Source organism: Accipiter gentilis, chromosome W (genome assembly GCF_929443795.1).
Source record: "Accipiter gentilis chromosome W, bAccGen1.1, whole genome shotgun sequence".
Classification (NCBI taxonomy): Eukaryota; Metazoa; Chordata; class Aves; order Accipitriformes; family Accipitridae; genus Astur; species Astur gentilis.
In genome coordinates, this window is record NC_064918.1 from 32,011,038 (window position 1) to 32,033,863 (window position 22,826).

At 45.6% G+C, this 22,826-nt stretch overlaps 2 protein-coding genes across 2 annotated transcripts in view; both read left to right on the forward strand.

The window, feature by feature from the left end:
• The window catches only part of LOC126035480 (microtubule-associated protein RP/EB family member 1-like), a 281,270-nt gene that overhangs the window by 71,224 nt on the left and 187,220 nt on the right, over nt 1-22,826 (forward strand). The window lies entirely within an intron of this gene.
• LOC126035470 (E3 ubiquitin-protein ligase KCMF1-like) overlaps nt 18,282-22,826 on the forward strand; it is a 94,605-nt gene continuing 90,060 nt past the window's right edge. Inside the window, exon 1 of the mRNA XM_049794096.1 lies at nt 18,282-19,260. Within this exon, the coding sequence (XP_049650053.1) occupies nt 19,245-19,260 (16 nt within the window). The 5' untranslated portion in view covers nt 18,282-19,244. The remainder of the gene's footprint in view (nt 19,261-22,826) is intronic.

A 22,826-nucleotide genomic window follows, 5' to 3' on the forward strand; every position in this document is an offset into this window, starting at 1 on the left:
TAATGTAATCAATTTAAGTATCTTTCAGTTTTGGTAGATACTTTTTCTGGGTGGCTTGAAGCCTTCCCATGCTGTACCAACAAATCTAGAGAAGTAGTTAGAATCTTGCTGAAAGAAGTGATTCCGAGATTCAAGATTCGGCATCCCAGAAGGGATGTCATCAGACAATGGGCCTCACTTTATAGCTGATGTAATTCAGGGTGTCTCTTAAGTTTCTACAAATACAATGGGATCTACATACACCATGGAGTCCCCAGTCAAATGGGAAGGTAGAAAGGATTAATCAAACCCTAAAGAGACAGACCTCGAAGCTGTGTCAAGAAATGCAAATTAAGTGGGTAGATGTCCTACCTATAGTATTAATGAGAATTCAGGTTCAAAAACAGTACTGTTGTGGTTTCAGCCCAGCTGGTAACAAAGGACCACACAGCTGCTCACTCACTCCTCCCCACCCCTCTCCGGTGGGATGGGGAGGAGAATCACAAAGGAGAAAAGAAATAAAAAAATGGAACCTCATGGGTAAAGATAAGGACAATTTACTGGGACAACACAAAAAGAGAAGTTACAACAACAACAGTATTAATAAAAGAATATACAAAGAGAGTGATGCACAGTTGTCGGGGAATGTAACGAGTCTACGGAATTCCTGACAGTTCGAGAACAGCGCGACCTCGAGCAGCTTGTAGTATATCCTTGAAGAGTCTGGAAAGATCCGAGAAGACCGGTACAAAAACAAGATAGTGATAAGAAGAACCGTCCTAACGAACTCACCAATCATGAATTGTTAGTTACTAACCAAACCAATCATATACTAACACATACTCTAAAGAAGGGTATAAAAAGGTGTGTTAGAACAATAAAGTAGCCATTTTGCATGATCCACTACTTGTCGTTTCCGTCTCTACCACGACAAATGGTGACCCCGATGCGCCTGAGCGAACAGATCATCTAACGACGATAAATCCAGCACTAGCGAGAAGTATACCAGCGGTGACAAGAGCTGCAAAAGAGTATACCGGCCATGACAAAAGCTGCGGAGACGGAGCCCTGTGAAGCTGAGAGCAGTGGAATCTGCCTGGTTCGGACCTGAGCCTAGACACCTAAAAAGGTGAGCCACCTGGGACTAAACTGTTAGAATGGGGCAGCAATTAACTAAAGAAGAGGAGACAATTTTGTCTACCTGGAAAGCCCTATTAAAAAGAAAAGGGGTTAAAACCTCCGAACAAAACCTGAGAAGGATTTTATTATGGTGTAAGACCCAAGGCTTTCAAGCCACAACACTTACTGCATTTAGTGTGAGAGCATGGCAATCTGTGGCCTTGAAAATGTTTGATGAGATCTCTAAAGGGCAGAAAGACCTGTGCGAGTTGGCTGTCATATGGCGTTTATTAACTGAGACTCTGAAAGACTGGAAAGCAGAATGTGATGCGAAAGATCAACAAAAGAAAGATGAGAAATCAGTAAATGTTAACACGGAAAAAGCTTCGGCTCAAGTAACAGCTGCGGCCGATGCTGCAATATCAGCAGTTGCGGGCAGAAAACCCCTCATGAGCAAAGTCAGATCATACCCTTATTCACCTCCTCCTCCTACGCCATTAATCACTTTACTGGGCGATGAGGGGCCCTCCTCACCTACTGGTGCGGCAGCAGAAGGGGTGACTCCATCAGACCCCCCCGAAGAGAAAAATGTGGCGATTAACACTGAGCCAGAAAGCGAGGGCCGTAATGAAGGTGAGGGCCGAAAGGATGGTGAGAGTCAAACCGAATGTGAGGGCCGAACGGAAAGTGAGAGCCAAAATGAAACTGAGGCAGAAAAATCTCTAATTGACGCTATGCGATCTCTGCAGCTCGCAGATAAAACCATACCGAAAGAGCCCCTGCCATGGACTCTCCCTCCATCCACAGTAACTGTGGTCCCAAGATCCCCTGATCAATTTTGGGAGGGAGTTAGAAGATATGCTGCCGACTCTGGCAACTGGGATCTAGTAGAACGCCTCAGCCCGTGCTCTCTAACACCTGCATTTCTAAAGCCTCTAGATAACGCAGCAGAGGCTCCTGGTACATTTCCTGTTTTCAAAGCTTCTGCAGGCACAAACCGGCAAGATAAGCACAATCCAATCGGCTGGAGAGTAGTGCAGGACTTGCAGAATAAAGTACAAAAATTTGGAATCAATTCTCCTGAGGTGATGCAACTTATTCGTATAATCAGCACAGATCTGCTGTGTCCATATGACATTATGCACCTTGCGCAAGTGCTGTTTCAGCCCGTACAATTGCAAGTATTTCAATCCACCTGGAGGCAGATGGCACGCGCGGCGGCGCTGCATAATTCACGACTGCCACAGGACGACCTGAGATTAGGCCATGGAGAGGATGCCTTGCTTGGTGAAGGGCAGTATAGTAACCCTCAGCTACAGGCTACATGGCCTCCGCTGGCTCTCGAACAATAACAAAATATAGGCCTTATGGCAATAAAGCGAACCATGGATATGGCAGCTCCAAAGCAAAAATATGCCACTATCCGCCAAGGCCCCACAGAACCCTTTTTACGATTTGTAGAAAAAATATCTGCTGCCCTAGAAAAACAGGTAGAAGATGAGGTCTTAAGACAAATGCTATGCAAACAGTTGGCAAAAGATAATGCTAATGAGGACTGGCAAAAGATCATACAGTCTTTACCAGGAGATCCTTCTGTTCCCGACATGGTAGCTGCATGTTCTAAATTTGGGACACTGGAACACATGGTGACCACCATAGCCAATGCTATGAGAAATTCTGGAAAGTGCTTTGGGTGTGGCAGTGAAGGGCACGTCGATGTAACTTCTCCACACAAAACATCACCGCGTAAACACCCGGTACACCACTCACCGGAGGTTATTTGCAAGAAATGTGGAAAATTAGGACATTTTGCCAAACAGTGTCGTTCCAAATTTCATGCTAATGGGCAGCCGCTACAGGGAAACCACAAAAAGAGCGCGAGAGGGCGCGCGAGGACAACAAATCCCCTTCCAACAACGAGCCAACTCCCCTCTGCGAACAATTGTCAGCCCCAACAGCTGGCTCAGCAGGGTTGGATGTATCCACCGCCGACAGTCACTATAGTCGCAAAAGATATCGTTAAGGTCCCTCTTAATGCAAGGGGTCCTATAGGACGAGGACTGAGTGCATTACTATTGGGAAGATCAAGTAGCACATTAAATGGAATAATTGTACATGTGGGAGTTATTGATGCTGATTTTACAGGTCAAATTTGCGCAATGATTTCAACCCCCTTCCCACCAGTAACAATACCTAAAGGTACTCGTATTGCTCAACTTGTTCCCTTTTTGAGTTCTGTTTCAAAAGCAGAACAGCGACTGCGACGCGATGGAGGCTTCGGCTCTACAGGACCCCCTCAGGTCTGCTGGTCCCAGACTGTCTCATCATCCCGACCACATATGACGTGCACGGTGTCGAATCATGGAAGATTGCCAAATACAGTAAGGCTTGCAGGGCTCCTGGACACCGGAGCCGATGCGACTATTATAGCCGACTATCTGTGGCCGTCCACCTGGCCCACAGAGGAGGCTGGTGTGGGAGTAGTGGGGCTGGGAGGGTCCACACCTGCAAAGATGGCAGCCACTCCAGTTCTGATTACCAATCCTGAGGGCCAACAGGCAGTTATTAAACCATATGTGACGGCAGCTGCCCTCAATTTATGGGGGAGGGATTGCTTGTTGCAATGGGGGGTGAGAATTACCACGGATTTTTAACGGGGGCCACTGTGCTGCAGGGTGTTAGACAACCCATGCTTGTTTTAACCTGGTTAAACAAATAACCCTGTGTGGGTGGATCAGTGGCCCCTACCAATTGAAAAATTAAACGCCCTACAAGAATTGGTAGCGGAACAACTGGCTGCCGGACATATTGAACCATCTCATAGTCTGTGGAATACTCCAGTGTTTGTGATAAAAAAGAAATCAGGTAAATGGTGATTGTTGCATGACCTGCGGCAAGTCAATGCTGTCATGGCCACGATGGGGGCTCTGCAACCAGGCATGCCTTCACCTGCCATGATCCCTCAAGATTGGGAAATCATTGTCATGGACCTTAAGGATTGTTTTTTTACAGTTCCATTAGCTTCCCAAGACAAAGAAAAATTTGCATTCTCTGTGCCTTCTATCAATCATGCAGAACCAGCAAAAAGATATCAATGGAGAGTTCTGCTGCAGGGCATGAAAAATTCACCAACCATTTGTCAATGGTTTGTTGCACAAACTTTGTCACCTGTACGGGAAAAATTCCCTACTAGTTATTGCTATCACTATATGGATGACATTCTGTTAGCATCAGACAACAAGGAGAAGTTGAATGACATGAAAAATTTGACCATGAATTCACTACAACAATATGGGTTAGTTATTGCCCCTGAAAAAGTGCAAGAAATAGCACCCTGGAAATACTTGGGAATGACAATTACAAATAAGCAGGTTGTGCCCCAACCTGTGAAACTTAACCTTGCAGTTAAGACACTCAATGATGTACAGAAATTAATGGGATCCTTGAATTGGATCAGGCCCTATCTTGGACTGACTAATTCGCAGTTACAACCTCTATTGGACTTATTAAAACATTCCAATGATCCAACAGAACCCAGAATATTAAATAAGGAAGCATTAAATGTAATTCACATGGTGGAACAATGTATATACAAGAAATTTGTTTCTCGAATTGATCTGTCTCAATTGGTGCAATTCTTTGTACTAATTGACAAAACTGTGCCATTTGGTGCTTTGGTGCAGTGGAATTCTGAGTGGGATGATCCGTTACATATTTTAGAATGGATTTTTTTGTCATTCCGGCCACAAAAAACTGCTCCTGGCTTGTTTGAACTTATTGCTGATGTAATCATAAAAGCCAAAAAGCGATGTGTAGAACTAACAGGACGTGATCCAGCTACGATTGTTTTACCTGTTCAAAATTGGTACTTTGAATGGTGTCTGGCGAACAATTACGAGCTGCAAGCGGCTATGGCGGGTTTTCAAGGACAGATCTCGTATCATCTACCGTCACACCCGCTCCTGAAATTTGCTCGAGACATACCATTTGGTCAGAAAAACTTAAGCCAGCCGGAACCTGTGAAAGGCCCTACTGTCTTCACAGACGGTTCTGGAAAAACGGGTAAAGCAGCAGTAGTATGGTACGAGAACAACAATTGGAACAGCAAAGTGGTACATCAAAATGGTTCTCCACAAGTAGTAGAGCTACGTGCAATGGCTGTTGCCTTTTCTATTTTTTCTACTCCTGTAAATATTGTAACTGACTCAGCGTATGTCGCTAATCTAGTTTCTCGACTAGACAAAGTGGCCTTGACCATGTCCGACAATCAATTATTATTTGATGTGCTTTTAGAACTTTGGAAAAATATTCAATTACAAACAGAACCTTATTTTATCATGCATATCCGCAGTCATACCACTTTACCAGGTTTTTACACGGAATGAAATGCCAGAGCGGATGCTCTTGCTTCTGCTATGGCTCTGGCTACTGTTCCTAACATCAAGCAACAAGCTATATTATCACATCAATTTTTTCATCAAGGTTTTCGAGCTTTACGAAGGCAGTTTGGTTTGTCCCACGCTGAAGCTCGTTCTATTGTAGCTGCTTGTCCTGATTGTCAAGGAATTCACACTCCAGTGTATTTTGGTACTAATCCCAGAGGTATACAAGCTTTACAGATTTGGCAATCTGATGTTACTCATATCAATGAATTTGGCAGATAAAAATATGTTCATGTTTCTATTGATACTTATTCTCACGCTTTGGTAGCAATGGCACATAATGGAGAAACAGGAAAAGATGTAATTCGGCATTTCCAGAAGGCTTTCGCTATGCTCGGGGTGCCTCGCCAAATTAAAACGGACAATGGCCCAGCATATGCTTCACGGAAAGTTCAAACATTTTTTAATCTGTGGGGTGTTACTCATGTCACAAGAATTCACCATTCCCCCACAGGACAAGCAATTGTTGAGCGTGCACATGGCACACTGAAGCAGCAGTTTCAAAAACAAAAAGGGGGAATGGTTGGGGAACCACCACAGGCATGTTTAGATAAAGCAGTTTATGTTCTTAACTTTCTCCATTATGGGGATAATTCTTCCCTACCTCCTCTTTTTCAACATTTCTCTTCTCTCTGTTCAACACAGAATTTACAAAAGGGTATTAAAGTACATGTTAAAGATTTAGTTACTGGTCAGTAGAGTGGACCATGTGAGCTATTAACCTGGGGAAGGGGTTATGCTTGTGTTTCCACAGATGCTGGTCCTCGCTGGGTTCCTGCTTGGTGTGTTCGGCCTGTATTGGAACCTGCCTCAGGGTGAAGGATGGGTGATCTCACAACCTAAACAAAATGTCTGTGTCACTTTAGCAAACATGACACATCAGGACACCTTGTGTCTCGCCACAGCAACCACTGAAAATCCATTCTCTACATGCTTGGTAGGACTACCCGTGGACACCTGGCTGAACCCACTGCGGATCCCGAATCTCTGTGATTCTCCAAAAAGTTGTACAAAAAACTGGGATCGTGTGTATGCGCATCTTTTGCCAGTCACCCAGGAACCCCAAGAGTTAGAATTATTAGGATCTGTAATGATGCATGCTTGTGTGTTCTTTAATTACTCTTATAGCAATATTGCTCGCCAGGGTCGAAATGTTAATGCAACTAGTATTCTCTATCGCAATGCAACTGCATGGTGTAATTATACTGCACCTAATGCTTCGCGATCTTCTGTTGTTCCTCTTGCGCTACCTCCTGGCGTGTTTCTAATCTGTGGAGACCGTGCCTGGGGAGGCATTCCATCTAAACTGAATGGAGGCCCGTGTAGCCTCGGACGCCTCACATTATTAACACCAAATATGTTAACGACTATGAACATGACTCGAAAGCATAGACGAGTCCAAAGGTTTGTTCATCAGTTTAGCAGTTCCTGTCAAGATGACATTGAATTTTGGAATCGAGGCCAGATTTTAACAGCCTCCATATTGGCACCAGGAGTTGGCATTGCAAATGCCTTAAGAACTTTAAATAAGTTAGGATGTTGGCTTAGTAAGCAATCTAAGGCTACCTCTTTAGCTTTAAGTGACATTCTAACTTATGTTGGTAGTGTTAGACATGCTACGCTACAAAATAGAGCTGCAATTGATTTCTTGCTTTTAGCACAAGGACATGGTTGTGATGAGTTTGAAGGGATGTGTTGTATGAATCTGTCCGACCATTCAGAACCCATCTTCAGTAGTATTCAACAATTAAAGAAGGGAGTCAGGAAGCTGACAGAAAGCGATGAATTAGATTGGCTGACAAAGATGTTCGAGGGTTGGGGATTGTCTGGATGGTTGGTATCTCTGCTCAAGACTGTGGGGGTAGTTATCCTGGTTGTGATAACTGTGCTCCTAATGTTGCCCTGTCTCTTCAGCCTTCTGCAAAGGGCCCTGCAGAGGGCAGCCAGGACAATATTTTTAGCACAAATACAAAAAGGGGGAATTGTCGGGGAATGTAACAAGTCTACGGAATTCCTGACAGTTCGAGAACAGCGCGACCTCGAGCAGCTTGTAGTATATCCTTGAAGAGTCTGGAAAGATCCGAGAAGACCGGTACAAAAACAAGATAGTGATAAGAAGAACCGTCCTAACGAACTCACCAATCATGAATTGTTAGTTACTAACCAAACCAATCATATACTAACACATACTCTAAAGAAGGGTATAAAAAGGTGTGTTAGAACAATAAAGTAGCCATTTTGCACGATCCACTACTTGTCGTGTCTGTCTCTACCGCGACACACAGTGCAACTGCTCACCACCCAAACCCCAACGCTCCGCCACTTCCCCCACCAAGAGAAAGAGCACACACCCCCCAGCCCGCTCCTCATTTATATACTGAGCATGATGTCACATGGTATAGAATAGCTCCTTGGCTAGTTCAGGTCAGCTGCCCCGACTATGCCCCCCCACCTCCCAGGTTCCTGTGAAAATTAACTCTATCCCAGCTGAACCCAGGACAAGTACAAATGGCAAACAAGTCTAGTTGTTGGATCTCTATTCATTGCCCCAAGCATTCTAACAAAGGTATTCCTTTAATAGGAATACCCCTCAATTTCTCCTTCCTGGAATTTGTAAAGCATGTGCAGAATAACAGTGACCAAACATCATATAATGACACAATAGGACAAGAATGGGAAGTTCACAATTTACCAGGAAATTATTATCAATGTCTAGAGAGATGTAATCATAACACAGACTGGCTGCCAAGACCTAAACTTAACTGTACTGGAGCTACATATGTAGGAAAATATGCAAAATATTCCAAAGGTACATTTGAAATAAGATACTGAAGTTGGTCTGAAAAACAAAGAACTGGCTGTCAGGTTCCAAAGGGAAGTGGTTGGTATTGGCTTTGTGGTGACGAGGCTCATAAAACCCTACCTCCTAACTGGTCAGGAACATGTACCTTAGGAGTGGTAGTACCTAATGTCATGATAATCGAAAAATTAGAATCCCGAGTATGGATGAGAACCTACCTTTAAAGAAGTACAACAACTTCTAATCCATTGATTGATAGACCCATAGGATTTCACTCCTTCATGAGGTGGTTTATTCCCTGGTTAGAAGTTAATGAATTGGAAAAAGCTATAGTAAACATTTCAGCTACAATTGAGAAAATTGGAAACGAGACTTATGATGCTATTAAACCTTTACAGGAAGAAGTATCAAAATTGGCCAAAATCACTTTGCAAGATAGGATGGCTCTTGATATGATGTTGACCTCTCAGGGAGGGGTATGCACAGTTCTAAATACTAGTTGCTGTGTATCAGAGTGGTAGAATTTCTACAGACCTAGAAGAAATCTGGAGACAGACTAAAACGCTCCGTGAGATACAAAAGGATGACACATCTTACAGATTTGAAGAAACATTTAAATGGTTGACTTCCTTGTTCCCAAATTTAAGTTTATGGGTAAAAAGCTTACTGAGCTATATAATAGTTGCTGAGGTTTATGAGAAAATAATTTGAGATGAGACTGATATAAGAGACACCACACTGAGGTTCCTCTTTTATAGTCTCAAAGGGGGAAAATGTAGCCATGTCTTTGAATTAATGCCTAGGCTGTAGTGATACTACTTAATTTAGGGTTAAATATGATGTGTTGTCCTTTAAGGAGGACCATTACTCAATAGTTTCACTATGCAGGCCTGATTAATTTGTATCATACCTTACTAACAACTATGCCCTTGAAGAAGAACTAAGACTGATAAAAAGGAAACATCCTACTCCAGAAAGGCACCAAAAGCCAGATGATTGCTAAAGAAACATGAACTGGGGGAAAGGTAAAGGCAGCAGGGGGAGATCATGACCACCAACTCAAGACTGGAAAAACTTACACCCTACACCTGCAAGGAGCATGCTTGCTAATTTACATAGCAAGCGAGGCTAATTTAAATATAACTAACAAATAGTAGATGAGATGGTGAATACTAAACAAAGAACGTAATTTTAGGTGGGGTTTTACTAATCATGTAACAGGATAAATATGTTGTAGCTCATTGGTATAAAGTGTTAGTTTTGTGGAATTATCATCTAGCACCCATCTTTGTGCAAACATGAAAGAAATAAATGTCTCATCTCTGTATGTAAGATTGGCTTGTTGCACACTGGGTATATAACCATGCTTGTAGGACAACACAGCTAGGCGGGCATTTGGCTGTTAGCCAAGGCTAACCCACCACATTAACCATATCCCAAACCTATAACTTGTCAGGACTGCCTTAAGTCTGTGGGAGCAGCTCAGAACACCTGGCATTTGTTTTCAAGGGTGACTGTTAGAATTTGTTGTGCTGCATGGTCCTGGGTTCAGCTGGGATAGAGTTAATTTTTACAGGAACCTGGGAGGTGGGGGGGGCATAGTCGGGGCAGCTGACCTGAACTAGCCAAGGAACTATTCCATACCATGTGACATCATGCTCAGTATATAAATGGGGAGCGGCCAGGGGGAGTTCTCTCGACTTTCAGTGGAGGAAGGGGCGGAGTGTTGGGTTCTGGGTGGTGAGCAGTTGCACTGTGCATCACTCTGTATATTCTTTTATTAGTACCGTTGTTGTAACTTCTCCTTTTTTTGTGTTGTCCAAGTAAGCTGCCTTTATCTCAACCCTCGAGGTTCCGGGTTTTTGGGTTTTGGTTTTTTCCTTTTCTCTCCTCCGTCTCCTCCCTATCCCACCGGAGGGGGGCGGTAGAAGTGAGCGAGCCGCTGCGTGGTCCTTTGTTACCGGCTGGGCTGAAACCATGACAGTCCTTTCTGGCGCCCAACGTGGGGCAGAAAGGGTTCAGATAATGCCAGACCTGGACAGAGCGTGTTGAAACAAATTTGTCAAACGCATTTCTTATACTAGATAAATAGATGTTAGTCACAATGTTGTTTCATTTGTTTACATGGTGGCGTTTTGTAAGCTCTTATATGCTCTATGTATTGCCTGTAGTTGCGTATCTCATCTCTGGGAGAGTGATTGGGATTATCATTTTGCTGTACTGGGCAATGTCGACTTATGAAATGATTACATCACTGGTCATGAGGTTAAGCTGGTATCTGTATGAGGCAGTGATATCATTTCCATACTTTGGGCACCTTCTGTCGGATTTCATTGGTAATTACACCCCATCCATGGGGAAGTTAGGGGGGGATACTTCCCTCCGTCCATTCTCCTCCTTCCGACTAATTACAACAGCTTTTGAGAATTTTGAATATCCTTGGGATGCGCAAGCCAGTGTGCTGTTAGTGCTATGCCTCCTGAATATGTTTCAGGTCTTCTTTAGGGCTACAAAAAGGCTCTTTAAGAGTACCACCCAGAGATCTGCCCCAAAGCTGGATATTCATGGGTGGCACGGCATGTGGGAGGATATGGGCAGGTATCTAGAGAACTTCTCACCTCAGGTGACTTAGAAGTTCACTCCTGAACAACTACAGAACCCTCATGAAGTGGTAGAATATTTGAAATGAAAATGCTGTGGCTATTCCGGAGATGCACAACTCACTGCACTGTGCTGGGCCCTAGCCAGTATCTACCAAACATTGCTTGATATTAGGCAGCACCTTCGGGGGAAAAGAGGGAAAACAGGGCAACAGGCACCGTGGCTACCCCAACCCCAGTGGCATGTACTGCAGCTAAACCAGAGAACCAACCTGTGCCAGTATCAGTCGCCCCTGTACAGAAAAAGAAACACACAAAGAAATCAGTTTGCTTAGTGAGAGATGAAGATGAACCAGGGTCATCGCAAGAACAGGAGGAAGAGGCAGCACCTAAAATAATCACCCGATCTCTATCCCTGAGTGAGTTGTGGGACATAAGAAAAGATTTTAGCTGCCACCCAGGTGAGCACATTGTTACCTGGCTGCTCCGATGCTGGGATAATGGGGCCAGTAGTGTGGAATTAGAGGTTAGGGAAGCCAAGCAGTTGGGATCTCTGTCTAGGGAAGGGGGCATCGACAAGGCGATTGGGAGAAAAACACAAGTCCTCAGCCTCTGGAGGCGACTTCTGTTGGTGTAAAGGAAAGATACCCCTTCAAGGATGAAGTTACATGTCACCAAGGCAAGTGGACCACCATGGAGAGAGGTGTCCAGTACCTGAGGGAATTAGCTGTGCTGGAGGTGATTTATAATGATCCAGAAAATGTGCAGTCACCCACAGATCCAGATGAAGTCCAATGCACACAACCCATGTGGTGGAAGTTTCTACGAAGTGCACCACCAACCTATGCCAACTCAGTGTGGATTCGATGGCCTGGCACATCAGACCCACAGGAATGTAAGGCTCTAGTGGACACTGGTGCACAGTGTACCCTAATGCCATCAAGTTATAAAGGGGCAGAACCCATCTGTATCTCTGGTGTGACAGGGGGATCCCAAGAGCTAACTGTATTGGAAGCTCAAGTGAGTCTAACCGGGAATGAGTGGCATAAACACCCCATTGCGACTGGCCCAGAGGCCCCGTGCATCCTTGGTATAGATTATCTCAGGAGGGGGTATTTCAAGGACCCAATAGGGTACCGTTGGGCCTTTGGTATAGCTGCATTGGAGACGGAGGAGATTGAACAGCTGTCTACCCTGCCTGGTCTCTCCCAAGACCCTTCGGTTGTGGGGTTGCTGAAGGTTGAAGAACAACAGGTGCCAATTGCTACCACGACGGTGTACCGGCGACAATATCACACCAACCGAGACTCCCTGATCCCCATCCATAAGCTGGTTTGCCAACTGGAGAGCCAAGGAGTGATCAGCAAGACTCACTCACCCTTTAATAGTCCCATATGGCCCGTGCGGAAATCTAATGGGGAATGGCGACTAACAGTAGATTATTGTGGGCTGAATGAAGTCACGCCACCGCTGAGCGCTGCTGTACCAGATATGTTAGAGCTTCAATATGAACTGGAATCAAAGGCAGCTAAGTGGTATGCCACAATTGACATTGCTAATGCATTTTTCTCCATTCCTTTTGCAGCGGAGTGCAGGCCACAGTTTGCTTTCACTTGGAGGCGCGTCCAGTACACCTGAAATTGACTGCCCCAGGGGTGGAAACACAGCCCCACCATTTGCCATGGACTGATCCAGGCTGCACTAGAAAAAGGTGAAGCTCCAGAGCACCTGCAATATATTGATGACATCATCGTATGGGGCAACACGGCAGAAGAATTTTTTGAGAAAGGGAAGAAAATAATCCAAATCCTTTTGAAGGCTGGTTTTGCCATAAAAGAAAGTAAGGTCAAGGGACCTGCGCAGGAGATCCAGTTCATAGGAGTAAAATGGCAAGATGGGTGTCGTCAGATCCCTGTGGACGTGATCAACAAAATAGCAGCTATGTCCTCACTGACTAATAAAAAGGAAACACAGGCTTTCTTAGGTGTTGTGGGCTTTTGGAGAATGCATATTCCAAATTACAGTCAAATTGTAAGCCCTCTCTACCAAGTTACTCGGAAGAAGAACGATTTTAAATGGGGGCCTGAGCAACGACAAGCCTTTGAACAGATTAAGCAGGAGATTGTTCACGCAGTAGCTCTTGGGCCAGTCCGGACAGGACAAGATATTAAAAATATGCTCTACACTGCAGCTGGGGAGAATGGCCCTACCTGGAGCCTTTGGCAGAAAGCACCTGGGGAGACCCGTGGCCGACCTCTGGGGTTTTGGAGTCGGGGATATCGAGGATCCGAGGCTCGCTATACTCCAACTGAAAAAGAGATCTTGGCAGCATATGAAGGAGTTCGAGCCGCCTCAGAAGTGGATGTTCAAAGGGAAAGTTTCCTGTACGCATCACGCGACTGACGCCACGTGGAGTAAGTGGATCGCACTGATCACACAGCGGGCTCACATAGGAAACCCCAGTCGCCCAGGAATGTTAGAAGTGATCACGGACTGGCCAGAAGGCAAAGATTTTGGAATGTCGCCAGAGGAAGAGGTGACATGGGCTGAAGAGGCCCCGCTGTATAATGAACTGCCAGAAAATGAGAGGCAATATGCCCTGTTCACTTATGGGTCCTGTCGCATTGTGGGAAAACATCGAAGGTGGAAGGCTGCTGTATGGAGTCCTACACGACTAGTCGCAGAAACTGCTGAAGGAGAAGGTGAATCGAGTCAGTTTGCAGAGGTGAAAGCCATCCAGCTAGCGTTAGACATTGCTGAAAGAGAAAAGTGGCCAGTGCTCTATCTCTATACTGACTCATGGATGGTGGCAAATGCCCTATGGGGGTGGCTACAGCAATGGAAGAAGGGCAACTGGCAGCGCAGAGGTAAACCCATTTGGGCTGCCAGACTGTGGCAAGATATCGCTGTTTGGATAGAGAAGCTAGTGGTAAAAGTACATCACGTAGATGCTCATGTACCCAAGAGTCGAGCCACTGAAGAACATCAAAACAACCAGCAGGCGGATCAGGCCGCCAAGATTGAAGTGTCTCAGGTGGACCTGGACTGGCAACGTAGGGGTGAGCTATTTATGGCTCAGTGGGCCCACGATACCTCAGGCCATCAGGGAAGAGATGCAACATATAGATGGGCTCGAGATCGAGGGGTGGACTTGACCATGGGCACTATCGCACAGGTCATCCATGAATGTGAAACATGTGCTGCAATTAAGCAAGCCAAGCGGCAAAAACCCCTGTCGCATGGAGGGCGATGGCTGAAATATAAACAGTGGGAGGCCTGGCAGATTGACTATATCACACTCTCACGAACACGCCAAGGCAAGTGCCATGTGCTTACAATGGTGGAAGCAACCACTGGGTGGCTGGAAACATATCCTGTGTCCCATGCCACTGCCCAGAACACTATCCTGGGCCTTGAAGAGAAAATTTTATGGCAACACAGCACCCCAGAAAGAATCGAGTCGGACAACGGGACTCACTTCTGAAACAACCTCGTAGACACCTGGGTGAATGAACATGGCATTGAGTGGGTGTATTACATCCCTTATCACGCACCGGCCTCCGGAAAAATTGAACGATACAATGGACTGCTGAAAACTACATTGAGAGCGATGGGGGGTGGAACTTTCAAGCATTGGGATACACATTTAACAAAAGCCACCTGGTTAGTTAATACTAGAGGATCCGCCAATCGGGTTGGCCCCGCCCAACCAAGAGTTCCACATACTGTAGAAGGGGATAAAGTCCCTGTAGTGCGCATGAGGAGTATGTTAGGAAAGACAGTCTGGGTTAGTCCTCCCTCAAGCAGAAGCAAACCCATTCAAGGGGTTGTTTTTGCTCAAGGACCTGGGTACACCTAGTCGGTGATGCAGAAGGATGGGGAGGTTCGATGTGTACCTCAGGGAGATTTGATTTTGGGAGAGAATAGCCAGTGAATTGGGCTATATGATATTTAACTGCTAAATAACCTGCCAGTGCATGTCATTGTATCTATAGTGTCTATATGCCATATCAAGTGTATTATTGTGAGAATTACCCAAATGACTACAGGATGGACTTTTGAAACTGAGCCAAGTACAACAGCGATAGAACTTGAACTGGCACCCAGCAATTTCCTCAAGATCAACATCCTCGACCTGCAGACCAAGGGCATGAGTTGCACCAAATGTACTAGCCACAAGTTCCAGAGGCAGCATACAACAACCCAACATCTCACACCATCTCTCTCTTATCCTGAAGAACTGTTACAACAGATAGAGCCCCAAAATCGATGGACACATTAGAGGGATGGCCCATAGGCTAAAGGAACACCATGTGTGTGTGTGTGCGATGTCGGGGGGTAGAGTCCATATACTTATATATAAGACAAGGAAAGTAGTAGTGGTTGATTGGGAAAAAAATGTAGGATCTGGGCATGATGTAGATGGTATAGAATAAGGGGTGGATAATGTCCTAGGTTCAGCTGGGATAGAGTTAATTTTTACAGGAACCTGGGAGGTGGGGGCATAGCTGGGGCAGCTGACCTGGACTAGCCAAGGAGCTATTCCATACCATGTGACATCATGCTCAGTATATAGATGGGGAGCGGGCCGGGGGGTGGTCTCTGTTTTCGGTTAAGAAAGTGGCGGAGCGTCGGGTCCCGGGTGGTGAGCAGTTGCACTGTGCATCACTCTATTTGTATACTTTTTCATTAGTGCCGTTGTTGTTGTTGTAATCTCTTTGTGTTTGTCCCAGTAAACTGCCTTTATCTCAACCCTCGAGGTTCCAGTTTCTTTTTCTTTTTCTCTCCTCCGTTTCCTCCCCATCCCACCGGAGGGGGGCGGAGGAGTGAGCGAGCGGCTGCGTGGTCCTTTGTTATCGGCCGGGCTGAAACCACGACAACATGCACAAGGGCTATGGACCCCTCCTAGGAAGCTACTCAAGGGGCATCCATCTAACCCCTGCTCTGGGGCAAATAAGAGACCAGTCTTGTGAGCTGAAACAAGAGGCCCTCACAGCCAGACTCAAACCACCAGGATGACCATTGTGCTGGTTTTGGCTGGGATAGAGTTAATTTTCTTCACAGTAGCTGATAAGGGGCTATGTTTTAGAGTTGTGTTGAAAACAATGCTGATAATACAGGGATGTTTTAGTTGCTGCTGAGCAGTGCTTACACAGAGTCAAGGCCTTTTGTGCTCCTCACGCTGCCATGCCAGCTAGTAGGCTGGGGGTACACAAGAAGTTGGGAGGGGACACAGCCGGGACAGCCGACCCCAACTGACCAAAGGGATATTCCATGCCATACAATGTCATGCTCAGCAATAAAACTAGGGGGGAAGTTGGTGGGGGGGGCCGCTGCTCAGGGACTGGCTGAGCATCAGTCAGTTGGTGGCGAGCAATTGTTTTGATTTGCATCACTTATCTTTCTTGGGTTTTATTTCTCTCTCTCTCTGTTATTTTCCTTTTCATTACAATTTATTATTATTTTATTTCAATTATTAAACTGTTTTTATCTCAACCCACAAGTTTACACACTTTTACCCTTCTGATTCTCTCCCCCCATCCCTCTGGGGGGGGGGGGGGGGGGGGAGTGAGTTAGTGGCTGTGTGGTGCTTAGTTGCCGTCTGGGGTTAAACCATGACAACCATGCAATATTACTGGGGCAACCTTTGGGCTTTGTGCTGTGCTGCAAGACACAGGCAACACTGTCTACTAAAATGGAAACCCAGAACAAAATGCCAACTTCAAAAGAACGTGTGCACTGTGATGTAGTGATCCTAACTAGAAGACAATTGTACATCGAGGAGTTAGTGAGCCACACAACAATTAACCTAAGTAAGCCCAGGCCTGCATTGTGCTGCGCATATCCCTTAGCCACAGGATAAACTTAGGCAGCTCATTGTAACAGATGAGCCTGCAGGCAGCTCCCACCTGGTACCAGTGATTACACCCCCTGCATTTCCTTGCCTTGATCTAAAAAGTAAAGCAGTGAGTTCTCATGTAAACATCCTTTCTGTTTGACAGTAGAAATGAACAGAGTTGTTTTCTTGTAAGAAAACCCTATAAGAGCTCAGATGACCAAAATGGGGTAACCCTTTCTACAGACAGGGTTTGCATGGTGTGCTGCACCCTGATCAGAAGCCCATTCAATGCTGCACAACTCGGGGTTCCCAACGTCTTAAGGGACATAGCGTTATCTATACTATACTATCCTCTCCTTTATAGTGTTAGCTCTAATAAATAGCATTTTAAATGATACATTACAGAGTCTAAGCACCTTTCTTACCGGGATCATTATGAACCAGCACCTCCTGCTGCAAAACACCCTCCTCCCTCTCTACTCCTGAATCTCTATCCCCCCAATCCCCTTCTGCCCTCTCCCCAACCCCTCCCTCTAGCCACCTCCCCACACTCCCTCGCCCTTACCCCCAACCCCCTTCTCCACAACCCCCCTCTCCCTACTTTCCCCTCTTCCCCTTCCCTTCAAGCCCATACACCTGTCTCCTCCCACTACCCTCTTACCTACTCTCCCTTCTTCCTCCCTCCCCATACCTCCCTCTCACTTCCTGTCCCATCTCCCTCTCTCTCTTACCCCTCCCCTTTCCCTCCTCCTCTCCCCACCCCCTCCTTCCTTCCCCCTACCACACCTCCCCCATCCGATCTATTCTTCCCCCTTCCCCCCATCTCCCTCTCCCCTCCCATGTTTTACCTTTACAATTTCTTCTCTAGATTAATGTCTTCTCGCAAAAGACAAAAAGTTGCAGGGAAAGAAAATAAAATTCTGCAAGTCACAAACTTTTTGCTTTTTCATCATTCTTTATAAGGTTCTGCCTCCCCCCTTCCCAGCTATGTGGCTCCCACTTCTCGGGACATATGGAAAGCTCCTGCAGCAGTCAGGAACTGTGCAAGGTTTGGAGCTCCCCCTCCCCATTCTGAAACACACATCCCTATCCTTTGGAGCCTAACACTAATAAGAGGCAGATTGAAAGAAAAAAAATGCACAGAAAAGTATGAGAATATCCCACTAAAATGGCTTAGTTCATCTATGGACAAAATCAGTATGTTACTGTGGCCACAAGGTCGCCCTCTCTTCACCTCTCAGCACTTTGCAGCCTAAGCAGAAACACTGAGAATTATCAAGACTAGGTAAAACCCACACATGTGCAATATGGCACCTGTTGCAGGCAGGCTGGCATTTGCCTTTCTCAGCTGATTAAGAAGTTACCCGAGCACCCTCAACGTTGCAGGAGTCAGGCAGCCAGGACGGGGCAGGAAATCAGGGCATGTGTCGGATTCATCACTGCTCACTATACCTCCCCGAATTACAGAGAGGGTTTTGTAAGCCACACTGGAAAGGAGAGAGAATGGGAAATACCGTGAACCACGTCGCTGAACTTGCCCCATTCCTCAAGGCTGCTGTTGGGTTGCTGCCATTCCTCGCTCTCTGGCGTCCTTACTAGGGGACGAGGGAGATCTCCGTGCACCCGCAAAGGTACAGTCCCACCGCTACAGCAGTGTGTTCTACAACAGGGGCGAGCGGGGGGACTCTTCTCCCTGCCTCCCGCGGCACGCGGGCAGTTGTCAGAGGCCGAAACGGTGGAGGAGGCTGTGTCTCTGGTGAATGCCTGGAGACAGCAGTCTTTCCTAGTTTGGAGGAAGAAAGGGAGAGCCCCATCCAGTACATACAAGCTACGCTCAACGCCGCGGCTTTCCCTGCGTTGGGTGGTGCCGATCCTCCTTTCCATTGGCTATGTATTTCCTCTTCCTTCCTGTGTGCAGTAGCAACGGCTATTGGACAGAGAAGGAATGAAGAAAAAAAGAGAGAAAGAATTAAAAAAAACCAAAAAACAGGTGGAGAAGAAAAGAAACTGGGAGACCTTGAGCTTAGGACAGGAAAGGGCTGAGGGATGCAAGAAGGAATCAGTGTTCTTAGAGTAACAACAATAGAAGAGGGAACAGAGGTGGGGACTCAGAAAGAGGGGTGTAGATTAAAGCGACGGAAGAGGAAGAGGGGCCTAAGATTCACTGTATCGAGGAGCCTGGGAAGTCACTGCTGGTGGATCCGCCCCCCTACGGGAGGGAGGGAGAGAGGGAGACAGGCCGGCCGGCTGGCTGGCTGGCTGCTGGCTGGCTGGGGCCGTTAGAACAGATATCTCTTTGCTTCACACACCATCCCCCACCCCCTGATTTCTTTCCCCTTTTTGTTGCTTGTTCGATTCGCGCTTGGGGGTCAGTGCGTAAGGAGGGAGGGACCTAGGCTAAAGCGCCGCCTGAGCAGTCCAGCGGGAGCCTAGGGACAAGCCTGGGCTGCAGCCTCAAAATTAGGATGTCCCGACACGAAGGTGAGAGACCTAAGGCTCCGGGGGGGGGGGGGGGGGGGGGAAGGGGGAGAGGGAGAGGGAGGGAGAGGGAGGGAGGGAGTGAGAGATGTCCTTGAGCCCTGTACGGCGTGTGCGGTGTTAGGGCCTCGCATGCCGCCGTGTGAGATGGGTCAACATGGCGGCGCCGTCGCTGAGAGCGGGGCCTGTGGAGTCGGTTGTGGAAAGTGGCCATGGTGGGAGGAGGAAGGTGGCGGCCAGACCTCGCTTTGCAGTGTCGCGGGAGGGGAGGTGGTGGCCGCGGCCGTTACGGGTAGGCCCTGAGTCCCTTTTCTGTCGCTACTAAGCATGCACGCCAGGCCTGTGCTCGTTGAGGTTGAAGGGCCTGCTGCAGCTTGAAGTGGGCCTGGTCTCTGTCACCCCTCATTAGCCTGCAACTCAGACCTTGCCTCGCCCCGGATAAGGAGTGTGTCCAAGGTAGATAATAGAGGGGAGGAGATAGGAGAGCTGTTTATTTTCACTCCTCTTACTTCACTGTTTGATGGGCCTGAGAGGTGGGCCTAAAGGAATCTGGTCTGGGGGAAAGGAGGAAGGTGTAAGGGTGGTGGGAGGTGTGTGTCAGGGTGGCTTGCTGATGTGTCCTGGGAGTTGTAAATGGCATGATGTGAAGGGAGAAGGGGTGCAGGAGGGGAAGGGGAGGCAGGCTTAGCATGATATGCACCCTGTGAGGGGGAAGTACCCCCAGGTTTCTTAGGGTAGGGAGGAGAAGGGACTGTGGGGTATGAGGCACAAGAAGAGTAGTGCTTGAGGGGAGGTAATGCAAGGAGGGTGGCCTGGCATCTAGGGGAAGTGGATTGGGGTGTGGTCTGCTTTGGTATAATGAAGGGAGGTGTGTGTTGTGTGACAGGTGTAGAAGGAACTCATGTATGTAATTGGCTGTGATGTTGGGATCAGGAAAAAGAGTTTATGCAGTCTTTGTGCCCTTGTTCAGGTGTAGTTTGTATTTTGGTAGCTTTGGCAGATTGAAAAGTAATATATTCTTTTTTTAGTTTTGTATTTTAAAAGAAGAAACATGCTACTGTAGCAGCTTTTGTAGAGAGGTCGTCAAATAATTATTTTGTGTGTTTGTCCTTGTTCTTCTGTTGTTTGGGGTTTTTTTTGTGGTTTTGTTGTTGTTTTTTTTTTTTTTTGCTATGGGTAAGTGTAGTGGATAGTTAAGAACTTAAAAAGTGAGAAGAATGGAGAGAAAAATGAAAGAAGGGAATTCATGTAGAGAGAAGTTGCGTGTGATATTTGTAAAGAAACTTGCTTGGTTTTCTACCTCTTCTTACTGGTAGTTGCACTAGTATAAAATATTCTGTTGAAGTTCTGCCTTGTATCTTGAAAGCATAATTTTTTGCTGTTAGGAGCTAAATTTAGCACCTGTCTCCATACATAAGTTTGAGTCTTCTACAGTTGTGAAAATAATCTTTTTAAAAGAAATGGAAATATCTTTATTTAATCTTAATGTTTTGAAAGCAACGTGTTAGAGGATGTCAATGTTTGGGAGTAATAATACTGACTTCTAGATGGAGGGTTGGTAGCTTGATGCTGAACTGGAGTAAGTATGATGACTATTTGGTGTATAGCTACAGCATTTTGTTGGTGTGTGTGCTTGCCTATCTAAGACCAGCCTTGCCTGAATCTACTAACACTTTTTTTTTCTAGTAAAGGTACCAAATCCTCTTGGTTCTTTTCTGATTAAGATATGGTTTTGTGTGCATTTGGTTTTTGGTGGTGTGTGTTTTTGTGGGTCTTTTTTTTGTTTGTGGGTTTTTTTGGTGGTTTTCAGGTTTTTTTGGGTTTTTTCTTCAAAGAGGGTGGGTGGGGTTGTTGGATTATCTGCATAGGATGCAGATAATGAGGCAAATGCTAACAACAGTGGGTAAAATGAGGGTTAATAAAAAGTTTTGTTTGTGGCTTTGTTGGAGAAAGTACTCTGTAAACTGCTGCTGTAATAGCTATCCATGGTATGCGATTTAAAGCAGGGTAGTAGGGTGCGGACTTGTTAGATTGCACTGGTTAAAGCTACAAAAGTGGTATGTGTTGTTCAGTGTTGCAATGTTTTAATAAAGGAGAAGAATTATCAAAATACTTTTAAAAAAATGTTTTTCTGATTGATAGAGAATGTGTTTTGAGTTTTTTCTAGTGGATGTTAGGTTTTGTTTGTAGCACAGGAAATAACATTATTTCCATGCTTTGATTTCTGCTGATGAATAAAGACTGAGAAAAACATTAAGTGTGGTTTTGTTAAATTGGAAAAAGGTATATCAATGTTCTTTGAAGTTGCATGTTTTTAAAAATGAAAATAGTTATCTTCTAATAAACTGTTGATGGTAACGTTACATTGTTGACATAAATCTTTTTATATAAAGAAGGAAAAACCTCATCAAAACTGAAAAGATATAAAGCTGCAGTAACAGTTGTACTTTGATAGATTTTTATAGGAACCTGGTTTGTCTTGAGTTTTCTTAATGTTTTTATTTGCCATCTAACATGTTTTAAGTGTTAATTGTATATTAGTTATAAGGTTAGAATAAGTTGCCTTGATGTAGGCTCTGTGGTTGGCTGAGAGTTGTCAATCTGTAAGTTGATGGAAGTTGGTTTTGCAAGGATAAGGTATAGGAGAAGAGCAAGTTTCAAATATGTTAATAAACTGTATCTCTGCTGTGTGCTTTTTGTCAAAATGGCTTATTTTTGCCAGAATCAGTTTTGTGATGGTGTCCTGGTTTCAGCTGGGATAAAGTTAATTGTCTTCCTAGTAGCTGGTATAGTGCTATGTTTTTGAGTTAGGTATGAGAAGAATGTTGATAACACACTGATGTTTTCAGTTGTTGCTCAGTAGTGTTTAGTCTCAAGTCAAGGATTTTTCAGCTTCTGATGCCCAGCCAACAAAAAGGCTGGAGGGGCACAGGAAGTTGGGAGGGCAGCTGACCCAAAGTGGCCAACGGGGTATTCCATACCATGTGACATCATGTCTAATATATAAACTGGGGGGAGTGGGGGTGGGAGGATCGCCGCTCGGGGACTAACTGGATGTCGGGTGGTGAGCAATTGTATTGTGCATCACTTGCATATTCCAATCCTTTTATTATTACTACTGTAATTTTATTAGTGTTATCATTATTGGTTTCTTTTCTGTTCTATTAAACCCTTCTTATCTCAATCCATGAGTCTTACTTTTTTTCCCCCGATTGTCTCCCCCATCCCACTGGGTGGGGGGGGAAGGGAGTGAGTGGCTGTGTGGTGCTTAGTTGCTGGCTGGGGTTAAACCATGACAGATGTGGAAGGATGTATTTGAGAAGATAAATGCTGGAGAAGTTGGCATTCCAATGTCTTGTCTCAGGGCTCTAAATAAGTATCTTTTGGAGGTATAAGCTTACTTTTCATCAGGGTCTCTTGGCAATTTTCTTTGCTTTGTGACAAGAAATTAAGTCATGTTGTGGATCAGAAGTTGGTTAGGAGACAGGAAAAGGGAGAGTAGAATTCAACCATCGACCTTTTGCCATTGACTGTTTAATACCTTCAGAAATGGAACTGGTGTAGAATTT